We start from the raw sequence: 12,385 nt of genomic DNA on the forward strand, positions 1-12,385 counted from the left end.
TATTTAATTGTTGCACTTTCCTAGAAATACTCAATGATGTATTTAGCATTTGGTAGCTGTCCTCTACCTTTCAAAACTGGCACCAGGGACACTTTTGGACAAGGAATGGGACTGCTGCAAGGCTTCCCTCCTCCCGGCAGATAGTCCAATAGGTACAGAGGAAGAAGGATGCACTGACAAAATCCCAGGCTGTGAAATGTCTCCAAATGACAAATCTGTGAAGCAAAGCATAAAGCAACATTTTGACAATGTACAGTATGTCATCAATAGCTTTACACTGTAAAATGCTAATCAATTTTCATATACACCTATGCCTGATAGCACAACTTTCTCTCCTCAACAGTAAAATTCATGATGCTTTACCACAGAATATAAAGACAAGACCCACAGCAAAGTGGAATAGCTCTGATGTGGATATGGAAGAAAACAATCCTCAGTTACAAATAATCTCACATCACAACCCAAGCCCAGGGACATCTCAGTGTATATATATACGGTGAATACAATACTCAGAAGCACAAGACAGAAAAAACATCTACATTTGATTTCCAGTCTCAGTGAAAACAAAATTTCGTAAAATTCACCCCCCTTTAAGTAAGTTATAAGGTAACTGAATTTCTTCATGAAATCCTGCTTATCTGTATCAGATATGAGAAGCGCAACTATTTTTCCTGATGATATTGAAAGGAAAATGAAACACAACAACGATGAAGGAATGTTTGCGTTGTCATTCCCATGACTTCATAAAAGAGACTTAACTTATTCACACCATATTCACACACACTAGTCTACTAAATACTTACTTCCTATGCCAACTTGAGGTTTGTTTTTGCTATGGTACCTCTCCTGGGATTTCTGAAAAAGAATTATTTTATGAAACTACAGTGAAATCACCTCTGACAACGCACTCAACAGTCAAGTTAGTAATTCATTTCCATGTATCATCATACAAAATGAAAAAGATCATGAAAAAGATCCTAAACTATGGCCCTAATTTCAACCAATGACAAATAAACCTAAGACAAAGTAGAACATTATTTGTACTGCAATACAAAACTGAATCTGTCTACTCTAAACAGAGTCACTGAGCTATTGCTTTCTGAATTTCTATATCAATACTGCCACAAAGACTCCAAAAAAAGGAAGTAATCTTCAGGGCCTTATATTCAAACATTCTTGAAGGATTTGTGGCAACACACTGCCTGATGGAGCTTCAGGATCAGAGGCAGAACTGATTCCCCTTCCAAGATGTACTTTCCAAAACCTGTAGTGAAAGCTTGCCATACTTAGACATGTATTTTCTCTGAGGTGGGTCAGTAAACATTTTCTGTAACTCATTCTCACTGAGATAAGTCAGAAAGGATCCCTCGTCTCCTCTTGAGAAATAGCTTACCAGTTCCAGTACTTAAACTGCCAATTCAGCTGTCTTAGAGTCCCCTACTCAGCCAGATATTTGTGCTAGGTTATAACATGACTAAAAGAAATATAACTAAAATAAATATAACCAAAATAAATAAAAATGCCAGGTTTTTTTTTGAGGGGCCCAAAACTGAAAACAGTACTCGAGGTGCGGCATCACCAGCGCTGACTACAGAGGAATGAGCACTTCTCTGCTCCTGACAGCTATATTATTTCTTATACAAGCCAGGATTCCATTGGCCTTCTTGGCCATCTGGGCACACTACTAGCTCATGTTTAGCTGAGTGTCAAACAACACCCCCAGGTCCACCCAGTCTTCCAGCAACTCTGCCCCAAGCCTGTAGCATTGCCTGAGCTTGCTGTGGCCAAAGTGCGCTTTGATGGCCTGGCACTTGGCCATTGGCCTCAGCCCAAAAATGCAGACTATCCATATCCCTCTGCAAAGCCTTCCTACCTCCAGGCAGACTGACACCTTCTCTCAACTTGGTACCATGTGCAAAATTACTGAGGATGTACTCAGTGCCCTCATCCAGGTCATTAATACAGATACTGAACAAGACAGACCCCAATATCATACCCTAGGGAATATCACTCATGACCAGTCACCACTTGGATTTAACTCCATTTACCACCACTCTCTGGGCCTGGCTCACAAGCCAGTTCTTTACCCAGCAAAGAGTGTACATGTCCAAGACACAAGCTGACAGCTTCACCAGGAGAATATTGGGAGATAGTGTCAAAGTGTGGGAGACAGTGTCAAAGGCTCTGCTGAAGTCTGCATTAACAGCCTCTTTCTCACCCACCAGGTGGGTTAATCATAGAAGGAGATCAGGTTGGTCAAGCAGGACCTGCCTTTCACACTGACTTGGCCTGATCTCTCAGCTGTCCCACACATGCCATGCAATCTCACTCAAGATGATCTCTTCCATAACCTTCCCTGGCACCAAGGTCAGGCTGACAGACCTACAGCACCCCTGATCCTCCTTACAACCCTTCTTATAGTTGGCAATCAAACTGGCAAGCCTCCAATCTTTGGAACCAGGAATACTGATAGATGATGGAAAGCAGCTTGGCAATCATCTCCACTAGCTCCCTCAGCTGAGCCTTTATGTACCTTCAAGGCACACCATTACTCACCTTGTCCTTTTTTCAAAAATACAAGTGACTCTTCAAACTCATTCTTTACCTTCTTCCAGAAATTCTTGTTCAAGCACAGTGCTTGATGATGCTCACATAAAATATTTCAATACCCTTGTAATGCCTTGCATATAGACACTGGGTCTGGGGAAATTTCCTACACATTTTTTTCTCTTCACCATTTTTTCTAGAACCCATAGAAAGCAATTCTAATAAGAACAGTGTGGTAGAGAAAGTTACCTTAGTGCACACAGGGACACACTCCTTACAGTTCTTATGCACAATCACATTGCAATCTGAAAGAGAAGTAAATTTCAAAGCTTGATGCAGAACAGGGGTCTCAGGCTGCAGATGATGTTAACTCCGAAATTTTACTACACTTCCTCCTTCAGGCTTCCTTATTAAAATAGTCTGGATGTTGCTCTCAAGCTCCTGCCCCAGCTGGGAAGGAGCCTGTTGTACTGGGCTGGAAGATGCCCATTCTCCCTTCTGAAGCTGCCACCTGCATTCCTTCCCCACCCTCCCCTGCCCAACTCAGCCCATTACATAAAATAGGTACTTCCAAATCCAGGCAAGGCTTGTTTTAAAACAGAACACTGAACCAGGATCTCCAAGCAGGTTTCAGGGCACTGAAAATTCACACATGAAAACTATTAACTACTTACAAGAGCACTGCAGTGATTCTCTTCCTAGGAGGGCCTTTTCACAGGCCATACATGGCATAATTCCAGAGAAGGTTCCATTTATAAAATTATGTCTGTTCAGCTTCTCTTTGTCTTTGGTATCTTTATTTTTTGTCTTCATCACCAGTAGCACAAGCAGAAAAAAAGGGGGAGGGGGACAGTAGAAAGAGGGGGAGTATTAGGAAATAAAGTGATTCAACCTTAAAAACACAACAGTGTTCTTTTTAAGAGCAAAACATTTCGAAACATTTATTTCCTCTACTGAGAGACATAGAACAGTATACTATATTATCATATCTAACATCATAATGGCATTGTTTACACTGACATTTAGGCCAGCAAACCTTATCAAGGAAGACTGGCAGTTATAAGCCTGCAAAAACTAAAGAGCCAGAAAACAAAATTTATGAAGTCTTACTGACTGGCCACACCACAAGCAAACAAGTATCAATGTTTGTATCTTCTTGTGAAATCCATGCAAACTCATGCCTGTGCAATTAAAGCTATATTTACATAACCTTATACAACCTATATTCAGGTATTAAATGACATGGGAAATAAACAATTAACAACATTAATGAATTTAATAATTTTTGCCTATTTTTATAGCACTTCTGTTGGTGTGAGTACACATTCCTCTGAGCATTTCTGGCATCATTATTTAGGAGACCACACAGACACACTCTTATTATGGCTGCTGGACTGAACACAGATATGCACAGCCAGCTCTGCCACGTTCAAAGGTATCACCACAGCAACAATTTGCCATCTTCACATCCACATATGTCATAATATCCTGGGGCACAGGAGAATGCAACAGGCCAAATCCACCTCTAAAGCTGCTGATGCCATTCATTAATCTACATTTCAGGTATCTCAAAACTAACCGACAAATGTTTTAATCTACCTTTCATAGTAGATGTGTCTAGCTGTGAAGGCCTTGTATCTTTAATATTAACTCTTCAATGTTAAGCAGTACTTATTCATTCAAGAAGCCTTGTTAACATCAAATTAAGAAAATTCAACTGATTAAGTGCCAATGTAGAAGTTATAGCATTGAGCATTTGTAGGAGCAATTGCAAGAACAAGACCATAACTTTTATTTAATAGGTAAAACGATTTGTTAAAAACAGTTCAGATATTTCTACTTCAGCTAAGGAGTCAAATCAGATTATTCATAATATGAAAAAATGGCAAAGGGTAACCCGTGATGTAATTTGGCTAAAGCCACTGTTTAAAAGAAAAGCTGTTCTTCTAGTATGAATGCCCTTTCAGGATATTCTGCATGCATTTTAAAATTAAAAGATAAAGATTGAAGTTCTCCTTATTTTGTGCTTTTGTAATAAACAATGATCTATCTTTATATAAAAATCTAGATTCTCATCTACAAATCACACAATCATAGCATCATAAGTAATAATACACACATAAATCTCAAATTACCTTGTACTTATTCCGTGTGCTAGTCATTCTATTCATCAGAAAGCTGAAAGTCCGGCTCACTTTGTATTTTTCAGACTCTGTTTTTGAAGGTACAATATACTTATCCCATTCTTCCTCCTGAATCCTAGAACACAGACCAGCAAAAATAACTCATCCCAATGGAAAAAAAGCAAAATCTGGATGGAGGTTGCCTAACATTTACAACTACGGTGTTCAATTCTGTTGTTGTTGTTGTTGTTGTCGTTGTTAAAAAGATTATAAATGCTTTTTATAAAAAAGAATACTACTAAACAGGATGGAGGGGTCCTGGGCAAACTGACTAGGGAGGCAACACTTCCCATGGCAGGAGGATTAAAAGCAGATGGTCTTTAAGGTCCCTTTCAACCCAAACCATTCCACAACTGCACGTCAGACCACGTAGTGCACAGACTGTGCGATGTGTTACCAGCTTGTCATGACTATCAGCAAACACTTCCTTGCTTTCCTTGGAGTAATTGGCTGCCTCCTCAGATTGTTCCCACTGAGCAAATTCTGTGGCACTGTGGGACATGCACATCACAGTGAGCCCAGAAAAAAGGAGCCAGGAGCTGACCTCTGTGCAGAATGTAGGCCTGTGCGTGCAGATGGCCTGGCAGGTGCCTGCTTCACTCATCAGGTCTGCACTTAAATAGACTGCTACTGGAGCTGAGACACACATGTACAGTAAGCACCCTACCTTTTCTCTCGGGAGTGCTCGGGCAAGCTGTATGCTCGTTCTGCAAGACACAAGCAGTTAACCAACACTCACGTGAGGAAGTCATCATGCTCAGGGGAAACACACAACCTTCATCAGTTCATAAGCTTGTCATTAACCAATTGCAACATCACTTGAAAATTACAGAAGACAAAAAAATAAATACTCTAGAAGCAGCTTTTCCTACACCATGGCCTATTAAGGCACAGTTAGCAGACAGAACTTGTCAGAACTGAAATGGATACCTGCAAATGCCAGTTTCTACAAACAGTCTGTTCTTAAGAACCAGAAAATATATTTTGTTTCACTTGACAAGACAGACTTGAACCATTTATACTCCCATTTGTTTTTTAACTAATCTGTCATAATATATCTTAATGATATTCTTCTAACATTCACAAATGCAGCTTTATCTAGAGCCATTATTTTAAATCCCCTTTCATGCAGAAGAATATTACTAGCCTATGTTCTGCAAAAACTGGGTGATATATTACAAGTTTACATCCTGGAAAGACTGACGAGATCTCATGGAGACACTTTTCAAGAAAATATCTAAAAAGCAATAAATAGGTAATAGATAGAGATAGATCAGTAACCTCGGTTGCTTTGAAAAATTAGAGCCCCCCCTAATATTTCCATACTTCATTTTTGCAGAGACTGCTTGGAAGTATCACAAAGCTACTGACAAATCTAACTTGAAGCAGTAGACTGTGCCATGTTTAAAGTTAGATACAAATGTGAACACACTGCACGGAGTCAGTTTGTCTTCAGGCAGACATACACTTCATGTTAGTTAGAGCTGGAACACTTATCAAAGAAGACATGAGACCAGAATAGCATTTCACCAAACTGCCAGACAAAACCTGTGCAAGAGGATGCTATCTGAAAACACAAAGGCCACATGCCTGAGGGAGATGAAGACAGACTCATGCATAACAGCGCCACAGAGTTGTCATCTTGGTACTTACTACAGGGGTGGAGCAGGGACACTGACTTAGAGAGTGAGAGAGCCTGAAGGAGGGATCGGCCACTGTTCATGGGAACACCATCTACAGAGCAGGGACAAATCCTTTACTGTTACAGCCTGCTGATACCTTCTCAAATAAAAGCAAGTAGTTGTTCTCAAGCTCAGTGTACTGAAAAGCTTCCATCAAAAACAGACGGTGATTTCCCACTTTTTCCTTGTACTCATTTTGAGAAAGATCAGCCTTCTGCCATTGTGCTTTGGTGTTTACCTCACTACAGTGCAGGGTTTTTCTGTGCTTTCCCCAGGCACAGCTGAGCCCTGAGCGAGACACTCCCAGCACTGGCAGCTGGGCAGAGGGATAGAGGCAGGTTTCTCGAAAGCAGATGCCTGAAGGGACCCAGACACAGCCCTGCTACAGCCTGCAGAGGTCAGGGTGAGTATTAGGCATCTGTGTCCCTCACTGCCAGCCGCTGGTGGTGCAGCACATGCCAAATGTACTGCACAGAGAACTGTTTCAAAAGCATGGCAAGGAGATTTCCACAATACAGGGAAATGTCTAGCACAGACTGACTTAGGGGGAAGAGAGACAAGAATGAAAGGGACATGAACTCAAGCCTGAATCAGGTTGGAGCAGGTAACGATGTCAGAATGAAATTGAATGGTCTACAACACCAACAGTCCTTTTGGCAAGGAGATCAAAAGAACTTGGTTTTAAGTCCAAGCACACATGTTGCAGAACTTTGCTTATCAGTCATCTTGTATTTCCATGACAGATTCTCCTTATTTACTTCTTTGCTTTTACAAAGACTTCTCACTAACCTGCTGGATACAAATGGTTGCAAACACATAGGTGAAATGGCAAAATACAATGCAGCTACATGCTGCAGTAGATAATCCTCCTCACAAGACAATCTGAAGTCTTGAAGTTTTACTACGTTTGTTAAAATAAAACATGTTAGAAACAATACATAAAAAATCACAGTAAAAGAAATTCATTTTCTACAACACAGGAAGTTAAGTGATCGGAAGTGGACTGAGTCCACAGCACATCCACCACTTTTAGACATTCTTCAAGATCTAAGGGAAGCTGGGACCACCCATTCTCCCTAGGAATTTCTGTCCATCCTTAGCATTCCTGCAGTTTCCACAGGGCACACAGCAGGTTAGGGTAAGGCTCTTTGGAAAAGAAGATTATTACTCTCATCTGCATTACTTTTTCTGACTAAGCAGTCTCATTGTCACAAATCTTATGTTTTCCCAAAGATTAGCTATTGTGAGTGGTGTGATGAAGCAAGACATGGCAGAAGAGCAATGGAAGATGGCAGGGGTACCTAAGGGCAACTAACTCGTTCTTGCACAGGCACCAGTAGATGGTTGGACTGGATGATCTTTCCAACTTTGGTGATTCTGCACTTTCACAGACTTTGGGCATGCAACTACCAGAAGGAGGGTAGGCCTCAGTAAAGAGGTCAGCACTGGGTTGAAGCAGGTAACATGAGATGGGGCTGCACATATTCAAAGCCAGAGTAGAGCTAGCACTGACCTTCACCTGAATCAGCAACTGTGAAGTACTGAGGAATGCGAGGTCTTCCCAATGAATCTTTGGGGGAGGAACAGGAATACGAGCGTGACCGAATTCCAGAGGGTGAGCATTCCTGCAAGAAATGCAGCAGATAAGAACCTGTATTGGTTTGAAATTCATCAGCAGTAGAAGCAAAATAATCAAAAATAGAAGTGGCAGAATTTCTGGAAGAGACAGCTGATTTTATACATAACTTTGTTTTTAGTAAAGCTTTAAATTTAAGTACAATTGCTGACTACTTCACTTGAATTCTTACACAGCCTGTCATAATTTTGTCATGAAAAATTTTAGTATATTTCATGAAATAATTTTTGGTTGCAGGTCAGACTAACAGAAAACTTACATTTTTCTCCAATTTCATGGCAAGAAGCATTCGGCTAATTTTGTGCACCATTATATCTGATGACAAAGTTATGTCCTATTACTATGGAGGTCATTAATTCTTTGTGTTTTAATACGACAAGAACATTTCAAACAGGCTAACACCTTATCAGGGCAGTTAGTTATAAGAAAACAGTTATCTTCTCTATCTCTCTTCCCACTGCTTTTTTTTGGACTGTGCTTGAAAAGACATTCTGATTCCTAATCATGTCAGTGATACAGCTTGAAAGGAACTTGCCATGATTTTCAGTTCATCATTTAAATTTCAAGAGGCTGCTCCTTAACTGCTTACCTTACTGCCTTTGAAAGTAGCCCTAACAAAATCAACTATCTGCGCAGGACTTTTTTCTTCCTTAACGTAATTATTTGCTGAAGTTCAGATAAAACTAAACTTTGGTAAGATGCTTGTCTAATAAAATACAAAAAATCCCTATGAATATAAAATAACTGTGCATGCATGTCTGAAGTGAATGAATTCCCAGAAATGGCATCAGGGTCTAAAGAAAACAAAGTAGCCAGAATATTTTGGAAATTATAATCAGGAGGAGAGATTTGCACTGTTCATTGTACAAAACCCAGCTGACTCTCCCAGAGTCTGGGAACTGCTTTAAAACAAGCAGCAGATTGGTTTTATCTTGTTGTCTTTTCACATTACTGCAGCTGGTTAAATATTTTCTAACTATTTTTATTAGAAAATGCTGATTCACTAAACCTGATCTATTTCCTCTGAAATACTTCCAATAAATGATGCTTTTTTCCAAAGCTGAAGCAACTCTCCAGTGGTTCATTCCATAGGCTGCTGCCAAGCCCGGCCATAACCAGGAGCACTCCACCCATGCTACTCTCTGGACAGACTAGCACCTGTGACTTTCACCTGGGAAATGATTTTTCCCTTTAAAATTCAAATACTTCCTCATATATTTTCAGTGACTGACATAACAGGAAGACAACCCAAACCAAAACAGTATTGAATACCTTGGTCTGTGGACTGATAGGCAAGGGTAGTGATTCTGTCCGGTTGATGCTCATCTCACAAGGGTCTAATCCATCCCTGCTACAAGCCTTCACCTCTGGATGTTCAAGAAGAGGGTAAGGTATATTGGATCTGTCCGAAACGCTTTCACTTCTGCTGTTTACTTCAAGGTCATCGAGACTTGAACTGAAGCAGACAACACAGTATTTAATTAATATACGCTCTAGGAATCAGTCTCAGTGCAACATGCAATAACTCTGTATGCCCTGCTATGAAGTGACAACCCAAGCCACCACCACCGTGTCAAGTCATGCTCTGAGTGCCCTCTCATGTTTCAGTCACCTGGCCATGAATCACAGAATCACAGAATGGCTTGGGTTGGAAGGGATGTCAAGGATCATAAAGGTCCAACCCCCCTGCCACAGGCAGGGTCACCAACTTTCCCATTTAATACCAGATCAGGCTGCCCCATCCAATCCAGCCTGGAACACCTGCAGGGACAGGGCATCCACAACCTCTCTGGGCAAGCACTCATTATTCTCTCTGTAAAGAACTTTCCCCCGACATCCAACCTAAATCTTCCCTCTCTCAACTTCAAACCATTTCCCCTTGTCCTGCTGTTATCTACCCTTTCAAAGAGTTGTTTCCCCTCCTGTTTGTAGGCTCCCTTTAGGTACTGAAAGGCTGCAGTGAGGTCACCCCGCAGCCTTCTTTCCTCCAGGCTGAACAAGCCCAGCTCCCTCAGCCTGTCCTCATAGAGGAGGTGCTCTAGTCCCCCCTGATTATCTTTGTGGCTGTCCTCTGGACTCCCTCCAACAGCTCTCTGTCTTTCTTGTACTGGGGGCTCCAGACCTGGACACAGTACACCAGATGGGGCCTCACAAGGGCGGAGTAGAGAGGGACAAACACCTCCCTGTCCCTGCTGGCCACTCCTCTTCTGATGGAGCCCAGGATACTATTTGCTTTCCGAGCTGCAAGGGCACACTGCTGGCTCATGTTAAGCTTTTCGTCCATCAGGACTCCTAGGTCCTTCTCTGCAGGGCTGCTCTCAAGGACTGCTCCTTCCAGTCTGTATAAATGCCTTGGATTCCTCTGGCCTTGCACTTTGCTGCGTTGAACCTCATTAGGCTCACCCGGGCTCATCTTTCAAGCCTGTTAAGGTCCCTCTGAATGGCATCCCTTCCTTCCATCGTGTCAATTGCACCTCTCAGCTTGGTGTCATCAGCAAACTTGCTGAGGGTACACTCAATTCCATCATTGATGTCATTGATAAGGATGTTACAGAGCACTGGTCCCAAGACAGACTCCTGGGGGACATAGCACTCCGTCACCTTACACAGGACTCACCTGTCCTGACCCTGTTGGCCTGCAGTGCAGATGTTTACATTGCTAACCCCCTGTAGGACCCCACCACAGTCAGACACCTCTGGGAATAATGTTCAGATCCATGGCAGGCATCACTCTTGAAGGCAAGTGTTTTGTTTCACACAAGTACCCACCTCTCTACATACACAACACAGAGAACTTAGACAACTAATTCATATTTTAGTAGAAAGATAAATACACACATGCGGATTTTCTCATTATATGTGTGTGCATGTGTGTTTATTTAAAATATATGATGTGGCAATTCACAGGAATCTTCTACAGCTTTGAACAGATGGAGGATGGAAGAGAAAGTTAAAATGTATGAAGGAGGATATGAAATAGTTTATGAGATTAATTTCAAGACCTATACTTTTAAAAACATAAAAACATATAGATATATACAGGTGGTGAGACATTGAAACAGAACTGCCCAGAGAAGCTGTGAATGCTCCATCCCTGCACGTGTTCAAGGCCAGGTACATGGGACTTTGATCAACCTGGGCTAGTGGACAATGGCAGCTGAAAAAGATAATCTTTAAGGTCCCTAATTTTATAAATGTACTGATTTTATAAATGTACTTAAAAAAACCCTAGCATCAGGGATAAACACATCACATATCTAGAGATTTACTGAGTGGCAGAGTTCTGGTAGAGAACAGGACCATAATGCTTTTCAGGAGCATCAGGCTGTGACAAGTCCCATGATGAGTCTCAGTGGATGTGTACGTGAGTTCATGGTCTGTATCAATTAAATGACTGGTTGACTGTCTGCAATAACATTCCAGCCTTGCAACATAAAACTTTAAATAATGTGAAGTATTTCCAAATAGCCAGAGTTTCTACAAGGAATATTAGCACAATTCCTTCCCACACCACTACAATTCACTTTGCTTAAGGCAAATCTACCAATACAATTTTTGACATAAAAAGATGCTTGAAAGATCTGCTAACCCGCCACATTACCTCAGACCTCGAGGAAGTAGACATTGAAATTAAATACTAATATTCCCATTTTATGTGTAATATTTGATCACTTACAGTTGATTTATAAAGGTCAATCAAATCTCTCTGAAAATTCAAATAAGCTCATAAAGTTCATATAGGCCTTAAAAAGTTGAGAATATTTAAAAAGTACAGAATAAGCAGTGTTTACTTCAGAGAGGCAGAAGAAGATCATTTATAGTATTCTACGCATTATCATTATAGCTAGCTAAAAGAAAAGGTGGGAAACAAGCACTTTTAGTCTAATATGTATTGTGTTATCTGTGGAAAAACATTCCTCCTGGTAGGACTTTACAGTTACTTAAGGAAAGCAAAGCTCTGATAAAGGAAATGCTATTGATTACTTTAATCAACAATGATGAACAGACATTACTGTTTCCCTTATAAGTGCTTTTATGTAAAGATAGTGCCCTAATTCCAGTTTGCCCAAACACTCTTGGACAATAGGAGACAATTTCCAATTATCTTCTGTGGAAGAAGAAATGGATTTCAGCTCTCTTCTACTCAGAAGAAGTCATAAAGCTTGTTTGTTGTTGTTCTTGTTGTTGTTTTCTTTCCCCCCTCTCTTTTTCTTTTCCCTAAGGAATTAACTACTTGTTAAAAACAAAAATAACAATCTCTCCTTCAAGACCCTCTCTGCCCTCCTAGAGACATTTAGTTCCTATCATAATCTAAAACCATCCGAGGGAGCGTCCTC

The 12,385-nt window shown here is 40.9% G+C and overlaps 1 protein-coding gene across 1 annotated transcript; it reads right to left on the minus strand.

Annotated features, from left to right (window-relative positions):
• Positions 1-63: 63 nt before the first annotated feature.
• On the minus strand, positions 64-10,495 carry LOC104914983 (rho guanine nucleotide exchange factor 28-like). The gene is made up of 10 exons (XM_010725580.1): positions 10,452-10,495; positions 9,321-9,504; positions 7,926-8,037; positions 6,384-6,464; positions 5,398-5,437; positions 4,683-4,806; positions 3,222-3,354; positions 2,797-2,852; positions 804-855; positions 64-215 (listed from the first exon to the last, which is right to left on the minus strand). Exons 1-10 carry the CDS (start codon positions 10,493-10,495, stop codon positions 64-66), a joined length of 978 nt encoding a protein of 325 aa, XP_010723882.1.
• Positions 10,496-12,385: the final 1,890 nt, after the last annotated feature.

This window comes from Meleagris gallopavo, chromosome Z (assembly GCF_000146605.3).
Source record: "Meleagris gallopavo isolate NT-WF06-2002-E0010 breed Aviagen turkey brand Nicholas breeding stock chromosome Z, Turkey_5.1, whole genome shotgun sequence".
Lineage (NCBI taxonomy): Eukaryota > Metazoa > Chordata > Aves > Galliformes > Phasianidae > Meleagris > Meleagris gallopavo.